Source organism: Triturus cristatus, chromosome 3_1 (assembly GCF_964204655.1).
Source record: "Triturus cristatus chromosome 3_1, aTriCri1.1, whole genome shotgun sequence".
In the NCBI taxonomy this organism is placed as follows: Eukaryota; Metazoa; Chordata; class Amphibia; order Caudata; family Salamandridae; genus Triturus; species Triturus cristatus.
In genome coordinates this window covers 915,635,009-915,656,409 of record NC_140583.1, presented here as the reverse complement: position 1 = coordinate 915,656,409, position 21,401 = coordinate 915,635,009, and the positions used below count along the sequence as shown (strand labels likewise).

Sequence of the window (21,401 nt, the reverse complement as noted above, 5' to 3'; positions counted from 1 at the left end):
CCTAACTCCCTTTTTAAAAACAGGGATGATAACGGAGAAAGATCAAGAAGGGGGCATCCCGCAGGCAACAGCAGCAAAGATGGTCCATATGAGAATAAGAGCCTAGAGTTCAGGGTCCAGTTTAAAGAGATCAGGGGGTATCCCTTCAGGGTCTGGCAGTTTCTTATTGGATAGCCAAAGTGATTCCCTTCAACACTTCATCACAAGTCAGGGTCAATTTTGAAACTCCTGCACATAAGTCTGACCAATCTCTATCTGAAATCAAGAACGAACTGGGTGGGTTATATATTGCCTCAAAATGTTTGACCCAGCTTTCAGGATGGATGTGAGTAATAATAGTCCCTACTTGATAAGGAGAGAAAAAAGGATGATTAATTACCTTCCAAAACCTTGAGCTGTCTCCCAAACAGCTCGCTTGATGAAGCTGATGCTAAGCTTCCTCCTTCAAGAATCTTTCATGCCATTTTAACTCCTTTATATCTCAGATGACAATGAGCAACCTGAACCCTGTCTCTAGGTTGAGACTTGAGGGCATTAATCACATTTCTATGCACCTTGGAACAATTCTTGTCAAACCCCCTGCTGCCTGACACAGTCACATGATTATTGAGATCTTCTGTAATAGCGAGGCAAAAGCCCAAGAGTCTCATTAGGTGAGGGAACATCACTTAAACAAATAGAGAGCACCTTATTCGAATAGCTTTAACAAGAATTCGGTTGGCACAATTTTAGTCCACCTTAACCCCTTCGACGCTCATGACGGAACGGTTCCGTCATGAGCGTCGGTTGAGCTGTGCTCATGACGGAACCGTTCCGTCATGACCACGCCCGCGCAGGTAACGGTCAGCACAGCGGGGGAATCCGCCCCGCATGGAAGGGGTTAATCAGCACTCCTGGAACACTCCAGGGCAAATATTATCTTTTGTAGTCATTCTAGAACTGCCCCAACACAATAAAAGACAAAGAGGATTATGTTTGCTATACCCTAAGGGATAATAAATCCTTTAATTATACCCAAAACAAAGGATCAAACAAATATTAAGTCAATAATCCATGAACACCTCTGACCTGTAAAAGTGGAAGGTAAGCTATCTAGCAAATGGACTACAAGTCATTCCAGTGATGGTATTAGGTGGAATTTGTTTAGAAAGCTATTTATGAACTCACTCTGGTTTGAGTGCTCCAAATGCAGAGAGCAATCATGCGCAAAGAAGTGGTTAAAGGTGGGAAAGGGACTGGGGCCCACCCAGCCAGTGCATCACCTTGTAACTTAGTTGGTTACAGTTTTCACTCAAACCTTACCTTAAGGGGAAAGTTGCCCAAGACAACAACATACGGGGTAGCTGCTGGGGGGAGGTTAATAACCAACTCTGGTGAGGGATTACTGACGGTTGAAAAACTGCAGTGACCATCAGGCCCTATATTGGGAGGGGAGTAAGATAATCAAACACAGGGAGGGCGGGGGAACAGAGAAAGACGGGGACTCGCAACTGGGAAGCGACATTGGGGCAAAGATGGGCCCTGACACCTCCTTACATTGTCACACTTCGTGTGCTGTACAGCAGCCCCCACATTGCGTACCTCATCTCTTATAGGGGAATCCTGGGACTCCCCAGAGTTACCGCCCATCCTTGAGAATTTAGCAGTTTTTCCTTTCTTAATTTGAATTGGAGTTTTAGTATACATCATCCCTGAGTTGCACTGTCAAATTCAGTAAGGAAGTTTCACTAGCCCCTATCCTTATTAATCTTTTCCCAAAGACACTCTTTACCATACAATCAACCTTACAATAAAGGTCATCCTGTGATGTCCCTACACCAATCTTCCCAGTGGCTTTAGAAGCCTTGGCAGCAACTTGTTTTACATGAAGATTGTCTTTTTTCTTATTCTTAGGGGCAGGAGAATCAACTTCCAGATAAGAGACCTCATTTGTAATGCTGGTGATTCATAAAATAGTTATAATTAGGCATTTTGGAATCCAATCCGTTCATATTAGTCCAACTCATATTGTTCGCAAGTGCCATGTTCTCTTGTTCCTCAGTTACTTGAAAGTTATTTTTTTCTTCTATTGGTGAAATGAACAGATTTTTTAGCTATGCTTAAGTGTGAAATGGGGTTATTATGCACCATTGGCAATGAAAAAAACATGCTATTTATGTTCTAAGCATTTTTTACTTATCACATGTTTTTCAATTTTAAATTCAATAATGGAACTCACTGTTTCATGAGCTGACACACAGAGGTGGTCAGCTCCTATAATGATATTGGGCTCATGTTTATCCCAGTTGGTTAGAGTTACTGGAGTGCCATCATTCCACTTGAACATAACTGGGGTTGCATTACTCATCAAACCAATCCAGGTTTCATTTACGTTTTCTGTGGAAATAAAGAAAAACTGAAAGTTGCATAACAAGAATATTTGAAAGGATCTCAAAACAGATTAATAAAACGTTAAGCCTAGTTCATGAACTGTAATGCACTTTATAGCTACACAAAAAAGTGAAACAAGCTTTAGCTGGAAAGCTATCCAATTTCTACATCTAGACAGTCAATTCACTTTATGAATATTTCTGAAGGAAAAGGTCCTGCGACAAGCCACTTATTGGAAGGGAGGTTGTAAGAGTTGTTCAGGTCAAATGGGCTGCAGTGATTATCCTGCTGTAAATGCATGATCATATATGAGCTCCTCGATTCTGTGCACAGCGTGCTGTGGCTATATAATGCACAAAAGGTTTTGTGCCTCAGTAAGAAAGTTAGAGCGAGATTTTGAGTTTGGAGTATGGATCCTCTGTCACAAATGTGAGAGTTAAACCATCTGCCTTATTAGAGTGCCACAGTACGTAATGTACTTGTAATAAGGCAGATGGCTTTGACAGAGTGTCCATTCGCCAAACTCTAAACCAGGCCCGTAGTGTCCTAATGGCAGACAGGGAGAAAAATTAAAGGCTTAGCATTTCACACCATACCAATACTCAAAGAATATCTAGTCTCAGAATGAATCAAAGTCTCCTTCAGAAATGTGGTGCTCACATGTTTGGTAGATTGTTATACCAAAGAGTTAAATTCATCAGGATGGAACATGGCCCACAAACTTTGAATTCCCCTAAAGACAGAAAGAGAATAATGTCCAGACAAAGACAGTTCGAATAACAAGAGTAAAAATAAGCAAAATAATCCAAATGTGATAAAATATGGTTAACAAAGTAGGGTTGCGATGTTTTAACAAACAGCAATTCAACATGACCTTTAATGTCCATGGTAAAAGAGGATCATCTTGAAAAATGATACCATTAATTAAACACTTTAATCTGATATGGCTCTGGAAATGTGCCAAGAAGTGGTTGCACTTTTGGTAGGTGATGTGCAAAGCTATTAGAAAGCATGTTACAGTTGTCCACCTTGAGTAATTGTGCATTATTGCATATTTGTAATGTGTAGCTTCAGGCTGAAAGGTGCACACCACTGCGGGTTCCATTTTTCAGGGGGTATTGACGTTTTTGGAGAGGGATAAGTTATACATTGCCACGACGGGTTAAATCACGGCTCCTTATGCAGCTTGTGCAGGGCAGTGTAAGGTTGCTGGCACAATTTAATGAATGGTAATTCATCAAAGACATATCAACGGATTTATGTAGCTTTCTCCTGTTGGATGGACCTGGGGATGGCCAGAGATTGATGATTTCAGGATTCATGTACTGGACTGTGCATGTTATGCTACAGGAATATTTTGATGTTGAGGGCGCTTTTGTTTAGACCATTCCATTGGCCTTTGGGTTCCTTCTGAAAAAGGCATTTGTGTCACTCATTCCCTGGTGGAGGTTTGATGGTGTCATAAGGAGCCTGGGTGAATAAAATCAGGTGCAGGTATGTGACAGTTGTGTCTGCATGTGGAGAGCCACAGAGTGAGCTGGATGGTTATGGGAAACTACAAATGCAAGAACTGCTTAAAGATCTCTGTAAACGAATATAAAAGAGTGGTCAGCAAAGCAAATGCTGACAACTATGCCAGTACTATCCTTGCAGCTACAAAAAGTGACTTCCTTCAGGAACTATCATACCCTGACAGCTTTCTGATAATCTGGTTGACTTCTTTGAGAAGAAAATAGGCAAGATTCTGGAGGACAGTGGAGGTACCTCCCAGTTTATAACTTCTGATCTGCCCATTTCAAATAATACAGGAACAACAGCCTGCCATTGATACTCATCACAGAACAGAAGCACCAGTGCTATGTTTCACCATGTACACAACAGGCCAGACCCCTTGAGAGTCCTATTTGTTGGTTCGATACCATAGAACCTATCTCTGAGGAATGCTTTCGAACCATTGCCATGTCAACCTCATTGGGCTCTCCCCTTGATCCTCTACCACTTAGACGTTTGAAAGAGACGGTAGATGAACTCACCCCCCACCACATTGCATAATGTAACCAATCTTTGTTGACAGGTTTTGAATCACGAATGTGGAAGAGGGCCTTAGTAACTCTCCTCTTGCAAAAATCTGCAGCTGGCCCTCTGGTCCTGAGTAGCAATAGGCCCATATCACTCCTTCCCTTTCCAATAAAAAGCGCTATAACAGAAGGAGGCTGTGCCAATATTCGGAAACTCACTCTCTCCAAGTAGATGAACAATTCGGCTTCAGACCAGAGGATGGTATTGAGTCAGCTCTACTTGTTGCCATGGATGAGCTACAGATGAAGGTAGACAGCGGTCAGTCGACAGTTCTGATTCTGCTCGACTTTCCGGCTGCTTTCGACATGGTTAACCATAAAATCCTCCTTGATTGATTAGCCTAAATTGGAGTGGGTGGTGCAGTGCTGAAGTGGATGGAGTGTTACCTTGCGGATCACTGTCAGGCTGTTACCTAGCCCCACTACCACTACGAATGTAAAAGCTTGTGACAGTAAGTACTGCGGGGCTTGGCACTTATCCCAGTTCTGCTCAACATCTGCATGAGGAAACTCATAACTTTTATAGAGGCGCATAACACCAGGCTGGTCAACTATGCAGATGATACGCAGCTGATGCTGTCCGTTAACAACACCAGCAGGATGTAGTGGTTGAATTCCAGAATTACTTGTTGGACATTGTGAATTGGATGCACATAAGCTCCCTCAAGCTGAACAGAGCTAAAATGGAATTCCTGTGAGGCTCGGCGAGCAAAATCCCCATTATACATCCACCCAACCTCTGGCCCATTTTAACAGGAGAGGAGTTGTGAACATTGGGCACAGTGTGCAATCTTCCGGTCATATTTGATGACAATTAATCTCCGGAGAGTCATGTATTTAAAGTTACAGGTACCTCCTTCGCACTTCTCCGTGGCCTTAGGAAGCTACTACCATTACTACCTACCCAAGTAAAATCTCTCATTGTCGGTAGTGTCATACTTAGTAGGTTGGACTACTGCAATGCCTTGCTACTTGGACCCCTGGACTATCTGATCAACAGACTACACACAGTCCAGTCCAAGTGGTAGCAGATAAACTAGCATTAAATAGACACCAAAGATCATTTGCATCCCATGCACTGAAGTAACTGCACTGGCTTCCTCTGCAGAGGATTTTCTTTAAAGCCGTGTGCATTGTGTTTAAGGTACCACAGGACAAGGACCCTGCTCTTCTACAACGCAGACTGAAAAGATATCCTCCTGGGAGATATCTTAGCTCGAGGTTTGCAAATTATGTTTGTATAAATACATTTTGTAAGACAAGACAATGTGGAAGGGTCTTTATAGTCAAGGCAGCATAGCTATGGAACAAGCTGCCACCCACTCTCAGGTTATCAACTGAATTGTTGAAGTTCAGAAAAGCTTTGAAGACCTGACTCTTCTTTAAGTAATTCTGCTTCCCACTCATGTGCGATTTTTACGCCAGTAGTGCTCTGCCTATACATAAGCTCTCAGTGCCAGGAACGAGTTTGGTGACAGTTGCGCTTTACAAATGCTAAAAATAAAATAGATAAATAGTCAGTGGGCTTACTGTGCCTTGTTGCTGGCTACTTGCTCCACTTTCACACACCCTCTGTCAACACTGTTCTTGTTAATTAATGGTATTTGTGTGCATTGTCCACCCTTGACCTGCCCAGGGTCCATGCCCCTTGATCAGCACGCTGTTGCTCTCCATCTATGTTTGCGCTTTATAAATACCAATACATACATATATACATGCACGCATACGTACATTCATAAAATGTGCTATGGTGAGATTCTCTACCATTGAAGTAAAAAAAATAGGTCCCCTGCTACAACAATGTTTGCCCAAGGCAGGGATGAAGTAACAAATAAGAAAACGCTCAGGCAACTAATGATACTTGTTTAGAAACTGGAGGCATATACTAGGATCATAAGAGAGACAAGCAATGCAATAAATAGAAAAATATTTTCTTTTTTATTATAACACAATATGACAAATAATCGATAATTTACAGATGCATGAGGATTGATCATAAAGATAACCATTCATACTCTGCTAACACACATTCATACTACTACACATTTCTCTTGCATACTTTAAACAATGACATTCATTATAAAAAATGCATAAATATTTATCAATGGACTGATTAGAAAGTAGTGGCCTAATTTGTATATTATTCATTACAAAACAATGGCCTAATTAGTCGTCATTCTTTCAAAATAGTGGCCTGATTATTCAGCATTCTGGGCCTCATGTAGGTAGCCAAATACCGGTCGGTAACGGCCGATTTTCGGTAATTATACCGTTACCGACCGGTATTTTGGCCATTGGTATGTAGGGGGACATATTTTGCTTTCGGAATCTACCGAATCGGTAAAATTACCGATTCGGTAATAATACCGAATCGGTAATGTTACCGAATCGGTAACTTTTCCGAATCGGTAATTTTACCGATTCGGTAAATTCCGAAAGCAAAATCGAGATGTAGGGGGAGTGTGTGTGTGTGTTTATGAGTCGGTATTTACCACCAACTTATAGTTGGTGGTAAATAATGAATGTATGTGTAAATGCATTTTTACGCGCGTAGCAGTGTGCAATGTGGCATACATACATGCCCTTAGGGCATGTATGTGTGCCACATGTGCACACATGGCCGAATCAGGGGTGCAACAGGGTGTCAATGTGACACCCTGCCACCCTTGTATGTGTTCCCCCCATTACCGAATCGGTATTTACCGATTCGGTAATGAGGCATACCTTCCCATCAATGGGAAGGTATGCCTCATTACCGAATCGGTAAATACCGATTCGGTAATTACCGACTAGTAACGAATCGGTAAAAATTACCGACTCATTACCTACATACGAGTTACCACTTCTTAAATACCGAGTCGGTACGGCTCGGTATTTAAGAAGTGGTAACTGGTACGCTACCTACATGAGGCCCTCTATGTGTGTTTCGGCATATCGCCTTCATCAGGAAACCACAGAAAATAATAAAGCAATCCAATGTATTGTCTATGTTTTTTCTCCTTCCTCTACCCAACTCGTAATTCTGAGAGTGAGGATTTAGTGATTTGAGTACCCCTGTTTAAATAGAGTTAGGGGCATATTATCAAGCCCCAGAGATAATTATCGCTGAGCGCGCTTAGCGCGCTTTTAATCATCGCCGGCTATCACTCAAATATATCGCCAAGCTAGCGCTGTATTATCAACGCTTAGCGCTATGGCGATAACTATTCCAGTGACAGCGCGGTTTTCCATGAAACATCGCTGGTTTTCCTGCGATGTTCCATGGAAAACGGCGATAAGCTTGATGATAGGCCCTGTGGCCTTAGCCCCACAATCCACCACCCATGTTAGGTATGCCTTAGTCAGGAATTTAACAGACGTTAAATTCCTGAGTTAAGGCAGAGTTAGCGCAATTTAAATTATCGCTACGCCTGGTTGTTAATATCGTGAAGCTGCCTTCGCGATATTTTTCCATGTTGTTTTCACAGTCACGCCTACTTTGCATCTCATTATCGATGCGTGGCGAGGCGTGTGAAAAATGGGAGCCAAGTCAAGCAAACACGTGCTAGCGTGTCCTTGTAAATAATGCGATATAATTATCGCCGCTTTGCACCCGAAAAACGGACGCTAAATCGCCGATAATTGTATCGCCGGCCCTTGGTAATATGCCCCTTAATATTTATATCCCCAGATGTTCCAAATCAACTTGCCTCATGCAGTATGTGTGTAAATATGTTCTGTACTACTTAAAATCTGCTGCAAGAAGAGTTAAGAATATGCATGTACCCTCATGCATATATGCATGAGGGTACTTAAAGCGGGAAGTCGGCTCGCTTGACAGTTGTGGGTCGCTAGTTGTGGCCGGTTTGCGGTTCAGCAGTTAATCACATTACACTGAATGCTCCAGGAAAGCGTTCAGACAAAGAGCGCCTCTGTACCTGGGAACCTTGGGACTACAACACAGTTTATCTGCATGGTCTATTCTCAGCCCTAGATTTCTCTGAGTTCTTAGAGGATTATCACTTCTTAAGTGCAATAAGGAAACCTAATGTTAGTCTATGGAAAAGATAGCCTTGGTACAGGGAAAAATAGCTTTAGTGGTTTTTCACTGTCGGGACATGTACAACTTAAGTACACATGCCCTACTTTTTAAACGCCATGCACCATGCCCTCTGAGCTTTTAAAGCCTAATTTAGGGGTGATTTATAAGTTTTCAAAAGGAAGGCGTAGCTTGGCAAAAGGTTTATTTTGTTGGGCCGACACTGCAGTTTACGACTGCACTACAGGGTGCAGTGGCAGGACTGAGACATGCCTTACAGGACTATTTTAGTGTGTGGCACAATGAGTGCTGCAGCCTACTAATAGCATTTAATTTCCAGTTCCTGGGTACATGTAGTACAATTTACTAGGGACCTGGGCATAAATTAAATAATCCAACCAGGTGTATACCAATTTTACCATGTTCAGAAAGGAGAGCACAAGCACTTTACCACTGTATAAAGTGTGCAGTCCTAACGCCAAAAAAAACAGGTTCAGCAAAAGTGGGCAAAAGTGACCCTGCAGAAAGGGCTCGGCCCAATGCAGCTCAAATTGAGTGGGCCCGCAGTTGCAAGTGAGGGAGGGAATCTGCAAAGATTTACACAGATTTTTACTCAAAAGTCCACAAACCATTAATTGTCTCTAGATTTCCCTTATAGTGGCTTAATAGTGTAGGGCTGCTTTGGAGTCCTCGGTTTTAGTGGTATATTTAGTGCTATCTGTCACACTTTTCCATTATGTGCCCTGACATTTTTGTTTGTTCTATTGACATTATACTATGGAATGAATGAATAAATGTGTCATCTCCTTTTATGTGCACGTATTGGGGTACTGGTTTTTCAATGAGAGATGTATACCTAAAGAGATTGAATGACCCTAATATGTTTGTGTCTAAATCCAAATCATCCATGGTCCTGCCCCAGTTCCAAGGGGATCTGTCTTGATGTTTTGGGCTGAAGTGTCTGCTGTGGCATAATGGACAAAATATAATGGACTGAGATTTGTCCCCAAGCGAAAGCCATTGGTCAAGACTTTGGTATGCATTCCATCCATTAACTGTGTGCTTTCCTCAGTGCAACACTCTAACTGTAACGGGTAGTCCCAAACATGGGTTCCATGCTTAATATGCTCTTGGAACCAAGCTATACCTAACGAGAACAAAACCAGTCTGAGGTTGCTTGTATTTCTACTGCTGCACTATACATGCCTGCTCTCTGTCTGGAGCGGCAACAAATGGTGAAAAACCATGGAATTCGATGCAGCCCAAATTTTTGCAAATCGCGGAGACTTTTACACGCATTCCATCCATCAGCTTTATACATATATATATAAATGTATATTATAATCAAGGTACATATATGTGAAGCAAAGTAAGCCCATATTAACCGATGTATACTTACCTTGTTGATATTTTGGTCATGATGTGTTGGTAGCATTATATTATGGAGTTAATATTAAGGTGGAATACCATGTTTGTCAAAGGATATGTAATGTCAAACCCTTTCCTACTGTATTTGTCTCAAAGTTCACAATGTAACCACGTTCATACTGCATTTGAGAGTTCACTAAATAGTACACCTCGCGATTGTATTTGTCGGAGAGTTCAGAATGTAAAACCCATTCTTGCTATATTTGCCACAGGGTTACACCGCACAAAGCTCCTTTCTACTGTAGTTGACTCGGGGTCTAGATTAACAACATCTCTGTCTGTTATGAGCAAAGGCACTGCTTGAAAGGCTGGCCAACACAACTGCTGCCCAATCAAAAATGGCTGCAAAAAGAGGATCTAAAACAGGATTCAGCCTGAGCTGCTCTTTGTAGCCTGCTTTCCTTAACTACTTTTGTACAGCTACATCTGTCAAGTCAGACCTACAACAACATAATGTAGGAATGGGTTACAGCGAGAACCACTACTTACCATTGTGAAGAAGAGTAATCAGCAGCTCAACATCTGCTAAGGAGGTAATACTTATGAGTTCACTGTCCTTCTGATTGCAAGAAGATGAAGCGTTAATCCAGCCCTGCTTCTCTGTCTGAAGCTTATAACAATTCCGGTTATAGGCGAACCAGCCCGAATCACAATGTGTAGGGTAGTACTTCCATGCATCTGTTAATTATGTATCCAATTGTGGGGGGAAAGAATTGTGAAAATGTATTCAGTTGAATAAGTGTGCACAACCGTACCAGTTTATTTGTTTTAAATACATTAAATACATTGACCATATTAGAAATGACTTTTATCTATAGCAGAGCTCAGCAAAGAAGCAAAACAAAAGAAATGTGATCAGGCGCAAAAGAGAACATTTTACTTCACATATTAGTAATTAGATATTGTTGTTACATAATTCTAATAATATTTATCCTTACAAGTCAAATGCCCTTTGCATATTACTAAATCTTGGCATTTGAGTCCACAACAACAAGATTCAGATAATATTTCCTAGCTGTGATACAGATGATGAACTTAGCCTGCTAGAGTAAGATAGTTAAGCAAGTGTGTGGTGTGTGTGTGGGCCTGTGGGCCCACTTTTATTGGAAGACACATGAGCCTAATAACCACCTATGCCTGGCCGTCCATTCTTTGAATATTCTTCAGCAAATCTATTGACAAATAATATACTGAAAGAATTGTAACTAAAGTGGATGAGGCTTGGACCTGGCATCTGAAAAACAATCGCTACTTACTTTTAAGCAATATAACTTAATTCCATGGATACTATACATATGCTTGTAAATAGGTGTTTACAATATTCATAAGGTAGTATCCTTACCAGTTAGACCATTTGGTCCGAGGCGTCCAGAAAAATTATATTTTGAGCAAAGAGGAGCATGACCTTCAAGAAGACCTTCATCCTGGCTAAAGAGTGCAAGAAGAACCATGAGAAAACACTATACTAGACTTGCACCCACTGAAATCATTTGGTGAGATCCTTTGATACTGCTTTGCAGGGTCCATTGTAACAATGGCTTCCGCATCACTAACACTGGGTCACTAGTGGCAACCACCAGTAGATCTGTGTCCAGACCTGGTGCTGACTGGTGGTCTTATGATCTAGCACAGGAATGGATTTAAAAATATGCATTGTGCATTTTCATAGCTGTCCCCAAAGGCAAGCATGTCTGTATCAGTCCAAGCCATAGGAGACACGCGTTCCACCCACGACATGCAGAATCCTTTAAAGTATCATTAAAGAAGCAGTTTTGGCCATACTGACTCAGCAGAAGCCTTGGCAGCATGCACAATCAATAGATGTAATTCTCTCATGGGTATCTGGAATCCTAAAAAGTCATATCACAAGCCAGATTAAGGTAATGCAGATCAATGTTTGATTTTTGGTCCCTTGCATCACAAAATACTGTGATAGAAGCATCCTTTTCCAAACTTGATGTCAAACTAAAACAAATTAAAGGTTCTTAACATTTAATAAGATATACATAATGCAGATTGTGGGTTCTGTTAGCTATTATGTGTAATGCAATGCTGGGCAATTCAATTGTGCCATCGTAAAATGTTAGATTGGGTTCTGGGGGTGACTGGGTGCATATAGGTTGGTTTGCTCCTTAATGTGGTAAGGTGCATCAAAATACGACTTGAAATGACAAGTGAGACCGGTGTCCATGACATGGTCAATGAAAACAGATCAGAATACTCTGGCTTCGAAATTATTGTGTGAATGATTTTCATGAAATCTGAGCAAGACCCGTTTAGTTTTTTTATGCAGACGAGCAGCAATAACTAATGTATCACAATGTAGGAAGGTATCAGTTTTCAATTTATTTTCGGGTATCTTCTTTCCGAAGCAATAAACATGAATTTGAAACTCAAACTGGCAGTGAAATCTGGATTCCACTCAACTGCTGTTCAACTATTTGAAAAACAGGATATTGTATTCTGACATAACACTGCTACTTGGGAGGGGGGAATCTGATGTAGTTTACAGATATTACACCTAAGAAACCCCTGGGGTTATTTAATAGAGGTTGCAAGGGTACTTGTGTGGAACTGTGCATCAGGGTCAGCTTTAGGGCGTTGGCGTCTGGTGCAACAATCTTTGTTAGCACGTGCCTCCCCCAAGACCTCCTTCTCCACGAATTACCTCAGTAGCACCCTCCAAAGATTCCTCTCCTTTCTCCATAGCCATTCTTGACACATTTCATTTATTTTACAGTGCTACTCATTCTAATGTATGTTGTCAGGGCACTATACATCACACTCACATATTATACATAGAAAATGAATCATACAAGTGTATAAATAAATATATAGCAAATGTCAAATGATACAATGAAATAAGATAATGAGGACTACGAGGTGTAGGAGTCATATATCATGCATTCTGGTAAGCATTATATATTAATGGGCCTATTACGATGGCACGAGTTTCCTCTGACCGACACTGTGGCAGAAATGGGACCGACCGACCTCCGGTCAGCGGTCCCGACTGCCTAATTAAGATGAGATTGCACATGGTGTGGTCGCATTCTCCCATTTCTCTATGGGAGCTTGCGTTACGGCCATACACCGGCCATAACACAAGCTCCCATAGAGAACTGGGAGATTGTGTTAATCCCTTCACCCCAGGGCAGGCACACCCCGACCGGAGGCCACAAGGGAAAGGGGCCCTGCTCGGGGCCCACAAACATGCTTTCCGACAGGGTTTCCACAGAAACCCTGCCGGAAACCGTGCATCGTAATCCAGATGGCGTAAACCGCCATTGATATGGATTACAGGGTGGTTCCAACTGGCCAGCAGGCTCCTTGAGCCCGTCGGAAGCCAGCTGGAGTGACTGGCCGGTTTTAATTCCGACCAGCTGTTTCGTAATCAGCCAATCAGAATTGAAACCAACAATGTCGGTCATAAAGCATCTCACCGAAGGCCGTAGGCTTTACAACCAGCATCATAATCGGCCCCAAGGGCCAGCTGTAAAATGTTTGCATTTTGCAACTCACAAATTGCACCACTTTGCGAACCGTAATTTGCGAGTTGCAAAATTCAATGTACAACAGTGTCACAGACACTGTTAGCGATTACCATTGGGATAGCATTTGCACGCCTCATCAATATTCATGAGGCAAGCGCAATTTGCGAACCCATTGGGAACGGCTTGCACTCCCAGGGATTGTGGCCGGCCTGGGGTCAGTAGACCACCATGTCTGGGACTGCTTTTTACATAAAGCCATTTCTTTTTAATGCAGCCCGTTTTCCTTAAAGGATAACAGGATGCATTTAAAAAGTTTCATTTTTCAAGGGCAGGCAGTGGTCTCTGGGACCACTGCCTGCTCTTAAAAAATTATTTTCACAAAGAGGAAGGGGTCCCCTGGGAACCCCTTCCCATTTGCGAATGGTTTGCCACCCACTTGAAGTAGGTGATAAACTGCAAGTTTTTTACTACCGCAAATGCGGTCGCTAAACAATGGTACATACCATTTGGACTCGCTATTAGGAAGGGATGCACTTGGCAGGCCCCTTCTTAATAGCGAGTTGCAAACACTATTATACAAGTCTGTGACTTGCAAAATAGTGTTGGTATATACCACCACCTTTTTTTGCTTTCGCAAAAGGGTTGAATACCCTTTTGCAACTGCAGGAAACAGTTGTACATCTGGCCCAAAGTCGCGATTTAAGATGTAATATAATGGCTGATGTTGTCTGCACTAATTAGGATTTTTACTACACAGAAAAACCTTTTTTAGCAGCCTTAGAATAAAAGAAGATCGAGAAGAGAAAAAAATAAAAATCTACACCTATTTCTTAGAGTTTGAACTTATCTTTGGTGCGATTCATAGCTCACTGTGCTATTGCAGGATGATTATAACTTATAAACTGCAAGTAACAAAATGATCTCTGTGACAAAAACAGTAACCCACCAAATTATTTGCGTACAATTCAAATCTGAGATCTGTATGATACAAGTTGTGCTTTGAAGCAGACACACTAACACACACTCCATGACTAGTCAAAACTGTGACTGCATAAAACACAGATCTCTCCAGCAAGTACATTAATCACCAGAGTTATCTTGGTATTATTATTTAGCCTTGAGAATTGCTAGGTACACAAACCCTTTAACCCTGAAATTTTAAAATTCAGCATGCAAAGCTTTGCACCGGTGAAATGGCACCGTTTATACCGCCCTATAGCTGGAACCACTGAGCAATTTGCGTTGTGCCTGCTGGGTTTTAAAATGGTAAGTAAATCTATGCAATGATTGTTTTACGCCACACAATACCTTTCAAATAAACTGTTGTGGGGCAAATGTATTAAAAAGTTGTGCAACACTGAAACGAAAGTTGTTGTGCAAGGGGGAAAACATATATTGAGCCATATATAGCTCTGCTGCTGGCATCCCTGCGCTGGTGCTCAAACAGGTCAGATAGTGCCACCCCCCCTCCTTTGCACCATAATACCAAGATGAGTGTGTGATGTGTAGCAGTCATTTTGTACTGCAAGGGTTCCCTTCCAGTACAAAATACCAAGGGCATATTTTCAAGTCCCTTGTGCCTCCCGTGTGTCACTTTTTGTGCAGTGTTTTGCCCAATATAACTTCTTGACTGGCCTCAAGATTACTTTTTGCCATTTTCCAGAAGCTGGTTGAGGAGGGCTGTCATGTAGATGACCAAATCTTGAGGAGGTTTCTTGGGAGCTTGTTCCCATCCATCTTTTACAAGGCTAAGTGGTACCTTGAGAGGATACCCATACAGGAGTTCAAAGGGGCAAAACCCCACTCCCTTCGGTGGCACCTCCTTGTAGGCAAAGAGAAGGCATTGGAAGGAGGACATCCCACTTATGCCTCATGGGCTCAAGTAGGCCCATTATCATGCCCTTCAAGGTTTTGTTGAATCTCTCCACAAGACCATTAGTTTGGGGGTGATGATTATAGTGAACCTATAGGTTACCCCACACTCTTCCCACATAGACTTCATGTATGCTGACATGAAGTTAGTGCTTCTGTCAGACGCTACCTCTTTGGGGAACCCCACAGGGGTAAAAAAAAAACACCAGGGCTCTGGACATTGCAGATGCAGTCACCTACTTCAGAGGGATGGCCTCTGGGTAGCGAGTGGCATGGTCCACCGAAACCAGAATGAACCTGTTGCCTAAAGCTGACTTGGGGTCCAAGGGTCCAATTATAAAGATGCCTGCCCTCTTAAAGGGAGTACCAACAACAGGTAATGGGATCAGGGGTGAATTGAGCTTTTTCCCCTAACGTCCAACTGCCCTGGCAGGTGTGACTGGACCTACAGAATGCATCTGAGGCCGTCTTCATCCTGGGCCAATCGAAGTGGGAAACAAGCCTTGCAAAGGTGTTTTCTTGTACCAGATGTCTTGGAAGGGGTATGTCATGAGCCAAACCCAGTAAGAAGGTCCTGTTACACTGGGGGACCACCAGCACATGGGTTGCCCCATTTCCAGGATCCTTAGGCTCACTATATAAGAGGTCCTTCTCCCAATAGATCAGGTGATAATCAGAGGTGTCACCTGCTCCCCCGGCCTTAGCTTGTCGCCTGAAGCTCTCTTGAGTGGGGCACTATTTCTGTGCCTTGAAGTACTTCTCACTGGTGGGCCTACCTTCAACTTGCCAACCAGCAAGCTCAGGCAGCTCACCTGGGGCAGCATTGTCCTCCCTGGTTGGAACGTGAGCATCTTCATTAGGTGCATGTCAACCTTGACCTTGTGATCTTCAGGGCCTGGTTTCCCATGACCCCTGCCCATCTCCTCCTTGGCAGCTGACATGGCTACTATTCCAGGCTCCAGATGCCCTTGACTCCCTTCTTGGGTAAAACAAAATGGACAAGTTTTTGATGATTCAAAGCAAACGTTTTTTGCTATCACCTTATGGAAAACTTGAAAGGAGAGAGCACAACTGCTGTGGAAAAAAAACCCTCACCCACCTACCTAGTAGGTGGCATGCTTCATCATTGGGGCACAACTGGATTGCCTAGTACAATCCAGCTGTGCTACGACGCCTGGATTACAGCGGAGCAGGATATTGAAGTTGAGCAGAGAGTGATGTGCTATGTGAGATGTAACTATAGGTTAAAAAAGTCTCTGAGAAATGCCCTTTTTGAAAAAAACTTTTATTAGAAGGGTCCCAGGACTAATGTTAAAAGGTTAAGCGGGATATATAGTTAGGAATATTATTTTCCTGATATCCCTTGTAAATAAGGTCAACTAGTTTCAGCCTTCTGGATGGTTCTAGAGGCTTTCGTCAGGACCAGAAAAAAGGTGAATGGCCATAAAAACAAGGTGTAGGCCAAGTGTAAATATCAGCACACACCCTAAAGTGTGCTGTGAGTGTAGTGGTAATGTACTCACAGTATCTCCGTTTGAGAGTACTTGGGTATAGAGGTAGTTATGCCTCTGGTAACCGATCGACGTAAAAATCCCCTCTTGACCATTTGTCAGGGAAAGTAAGGTCCGAGGTACCTAGGACGGCGATCGGGTCCGCTTGTTAAGCCTTTTTTTTCCACAGCAGTTGTGCTCTCTCCTTTCAAGTTTTCCATAAGGTGATAGCAAAAAACGTTTGCTTTGAATCATCAAAAACTTGTCCATTTTGTTTTGCTAAAGTCATTGGGGAAGAGGACAAGTTTTTCTTTTTCCTCGCTCTCTTTTTGTTCCTATTTTTCCCTTCTTGGGTAGCCATGGACTTTGTATTCATACAGACCCATTCAGGCAATCCCAACATCTCCAGGTGTTACCTAAGTGCTACCTCCTGCCAGATAGAGTGCCCAGGTCATTGCCCAACAACAAGGCATGGACTCATAGCTACTTTTAGGGAACCTAAGACCGCCCCCCCCACTAAAAGGGAACCAGAGCCACCAGTAGATGGCTCTCACAATTGTCAGTCACTATGACTTGGTGGAATGTGTTAGGGAGGACCTGTCCTGAAGACACCAGCGGACACTTTACAGTAGCCATGCTGGCTCCTGCGTCCCTCAGAGCCTCCACTCGTTGTCCATTGCTGGTGACCCACTGCCTGTACTTAAAAGTACTGGCAGGCATATGGGGTTTTAGCACCATATCCTTATCCCAGGGAAACTATGGTCAACTCTGTCTGTCCCCAAAGATAGCTGGGTCTCTCTCCTTTCCAAGCATGATGCTCGCCAACCCAGGCTTCTGCCCACCAGGGGGGGAGTCAGTCTTCGAGTGCCCATATTTATTGCACTCTGTGCATTGGGGTACAAACCTTCCTGTCTGCTTGTCAAAGAACCCCTTCTTCTTAGGCTCAGACTGGGATTTGTATGACTGTTCCCTTGGGAATAAGTTTGGGGCTTTTTGAGAACCCCTTATTTTTAAGTGTGTCTATCCCTCTTTCTTTTGGTACGACTCATGACCACCCTTGTGGGAGTCTCCCCAAATGCCTTCTTGGACACTCTGGGGCAGATTTATGAGCCCCTTGCGCCTCATTTACGCCACCGTTGCGTCAATTTTGTGACGGAGCGGCGGCGCAAAACCTGCGCCATGCTGCGGGGTATTTACAACGTGGCGCATCTGGCAGATGCGTCACGCTGTAAAGCCCTGCACCACATGTAGGCGTTCTGGAGCAGGGGGGGGGGGCGTTCCGGCGCAGGAACGCCTCCTAAAAGTGGCTGAGAGAAATCTACAAGATTTCACTCAGTCAGTTTTAAGGCCATGCTGCGTCAAAACCCTGCGCCTGCTTGAAGCAGGCGTAAGGGATAGGGCACCCCCGAGCCTTGCTGGAGCTGCGTCGCTCTTGCTACGCAACTCCAGCAATGCGCCGCCTTTCCGACAGGAGATGCGTCACGCATCTGCCCATCCGAGTGCCACGGTGCGCCGCATTGTAAATGCGGCGCATCAATGGTGGCGCACGGGTGGGCAGATGCGTCGCAACTCTGGCGCATCTCTGCTGATTAGCAGAGATGCGCCAGACGTCATAAATCTGCCCCTTCGGTGCTAGCCCAAAGGTCCACCTCCTCAGCAAGCTTCCTGGGGTCAGTCAAGTGGATGCTGGTGCAGCTCTGAAAAACAAACACTGAGCATGTGCTCTTTCATAATCAGATTGTGCAGTCCATTGTAATCATTAGATTTGCTTCCCCGCACCCAACCATTTAGTGCCTTGCTGGAGCAATCCACAAAATCTACCCAGGATTGGTTGGTGAGCTCCTGGTGAGCTCCCGGCTGGCCCAGAACGTTTGGTGGTACTTTTCATGGGTCAGCCCAAATGTACCAATCAAGATGGCCTTCATGGGAGAGTACCTGGTTTGGTCCCTGACCGCTAAAGTAAGAAGTGTGTCCAGTCCCACGATAGGCATGTGTTTCCACAAACCACCCCCAATGCCCTTCTGGGATCCTGTGCACCCTCAGGGCTACCTCATAGGCATAAATACATTTGTAAATGTCTTCTTCCACCACATAACTGGGCACCAAATCCATGGGGCTGTGGACCTTTCTGTCTCTTTCAGACACTGTAGAATTACTGCCACCATTTCTGGATACTGCTTGTTTTGCTCAGGGTCCCATCTCTTTCAAGCTCAGGAACCAACCACTCCAAAGCAAGTTTCTCCTCCATTTGTAATTTGGCCATTTGCAGTTGAAACTCCCTGTCTGCTTTCCTGTCTGCCAGCAACTCTAGGGACAGGCCATGTGACGAAACACTGCTTCCTGTTCTGATAGGGAAATCCAACTAAAGGGGTGAGTCATCCCACTGTCCTGAGGACTGCATTCCAGGGTTGTTGTCCAGGTCTTGATTGTGACCCTCCATATCGTCCTTATCCTCTTGCTCCTCTGTGGCTAGCATCAACTGGTGGACCTCTGTCCAGGCCCTCAAACCTTTCTGAAGCTCCATCTTTTTGGTGCCCTTCTTCATTTATAGTCCCCTTTCCTGAGAGAAGTGTTAAAGCTCAGCCACTGTGTAGCTTTCCAGGTTGGCCAGCTCATACTCCACTGCTGCAGGTATGGTCTCAGACAGTCCAGTTGTAGAAATGAGGGTACATTTGGAAAAACCAAAAAAAGCCAAATAAGAATTGAAAAAAGTAATTGGTATTAAATTATTTATGTGTTGTGATAGAGTTACACAAAATGACTGTATGGAACTACACACATGCAAGTTAATCACCCTGCTGAACACCAGTGTAAGAAATTGGATTGTTGATTGACTGGGGTGCAAGTCCTGATCAAGCAGCATCCAAAATCCCTGTTAGGGTAAGGCACATGCATACCCCAAAGTAACCTGTGCTCACCCCCTCGGTAGCTTGGCACAGAGCAGTCAGGCAATGTGTAAATTATTTGTGCAATACTTAAAACAGTAAAACAATGAAAACACACCACAAAAGGAGCCCACAACAAATTTAGAAAAATAGAGTAATTTTTGATAAATAAAACAGGACCAAAATGACAAAAAATCCAATCAGTAGAAGCAAAGTTATGAAATTTTAAAGAATAAACTGTAGAATAGTGACTAAAAGCACCAACTAGGACATTTCTTGCTGCACTGGAACAGGACAAAGTCACAAGTTTATGCCGACCGCGATGGAGCGTGGACCGGCTACAGAGATCCAGTTAGGCCAGGTGAACAGAGTACCTTAAATCCTGGTTGTGGAGCATTGTGTTGGTCCGTGTAGAAGATGAAGTACAGCCTAAGCAGTCTGTCGGCTCTGAGACGCAATGAGGGTGCGGTGTGAGGTCCTGTTGTATCTACGTTGAGTGTCCCATCGACAGGGATTGCGATATGAAGTCATGGATGGGTGGCGCAGTGGGCAATGCACTGGTTCTGAAGAGCTGCGAGGCCGCGATGCGGAATCCAGCACCATTGTTGAGGCTGCCGACGAGGCTTGTGATGCAAATTCTGGTGTTGAGGCTGTCATCAGTGAAAGATGCGATATCATGGGCTGAAGATGCATGGCACTTTTGGGATGATGCGTTGGTTCTGAGGACTGCAGAGGCAATGCAGGTCTTTATGGCGAGTCCAATCAATGCAGCAGTGGCGATGCATCAGTTCTGCTTGAAGATGCGTCGCCCAGCAGAGGAGATGCGTCGGTTCCACTGGCAAGCACCTTACGCCTTCCCAGGCCCAGGTCTGGGGGGGGCACCAGTTGGCAAGGTAGGCTCACAGATGTCAGAGTCCAGGTGCAGGTCTGAGGTTGTTTGGAAGCCTGTTTTTTCCCTGAGGCTTCAGATCAGGAGGCTAGCCAACTAGCCCTTGGATCACTCTGGGTTCTGGGTTCAAGAGATGCAGGTGCAGTGCTTTGTACCCAGGCAAGAAGGTAGCAGGAAGCAAGTCATCACAACAGGGCAGCAGTTCCTTCAGAGCAAGAGCCCAGCAAATTAGCAGTCCTACAGCAGCATAGCATAGCATAGCAGTCCTGCTTCCTGGCAGAGTTTCCACAGAAGTGTACTGAAGTGATGGTGTCTAAGGTCCTTACTTCACAGCTGTGCCTTTGACATGGGGAGAAGCATAGATGCCCTGCCTTCCTGTCCTGGCTCCAGACTAACTACAGGGGCTATGCAGTCCTTTGTGTCGAGACTGGAAATAGCCTATTTAGGTGTAATTGGGGCTGGGCCTAGCTCCTCCCTCCCATCCTGCCAGTGATTGCCCATTCAGTCACACCTAAGCTCCCATTGAGTGTGGCTGTCTGGGAGGAATACACAAAGCCCAACTACCAACTACACACAGTCATGTTACCAGAGACAGGCTGAAGGCATCAAATGGCTAAGGAAAGAAAATGTACCTTTCTAAAACTGGCATTTTCAGAATTGCAATTAAAAATCTGACTTTACCATAAGTTAGGATTTTAAATTGTGATTCCAGCAACACCAAACTTGAAGAGGTTATCGCTTCCCATTTGGAAATTACACTTATAAAATGTAATAAGGCAACTCCAATGACATCTTATAGGAGAGACAAGCCTTGCAGTAGAGTTTTTTCACTACAAGGACATGTAAAACTTATAAGTACATGTCCTGCTTTTAAAAT

General features: G+C 43.8%; 1 protein-coding gene across 1 annotated transcript in view; it reads right to left on the bottom strand.

Moving 5' to 3' along the window:
- PLA2R1 (phospholipase A2 receptor 1) overlaps positions 1-21,401 on the bottom strand; it is a 946,386-nt gene that overhangs the window by 498,842 nt on the left and 426,143 nt on the right. Inside the window, exons 7-8 of the mRNA XM_085645464.1 lie at positions 10,384-10,572; positions 2,219-2,376 (exon numbers count right to left, since the gene is read on the bottom strand). Of these exons, the coding sequence (XP_085501590.1) occupies positions 2,219-2,376; positions 10,384-10,572 (347 nt within the window). The remainder of the gene's footprint in view (positions 1-2,218; positions 2,377-10,383; positions 10,573-21,401) is intronic.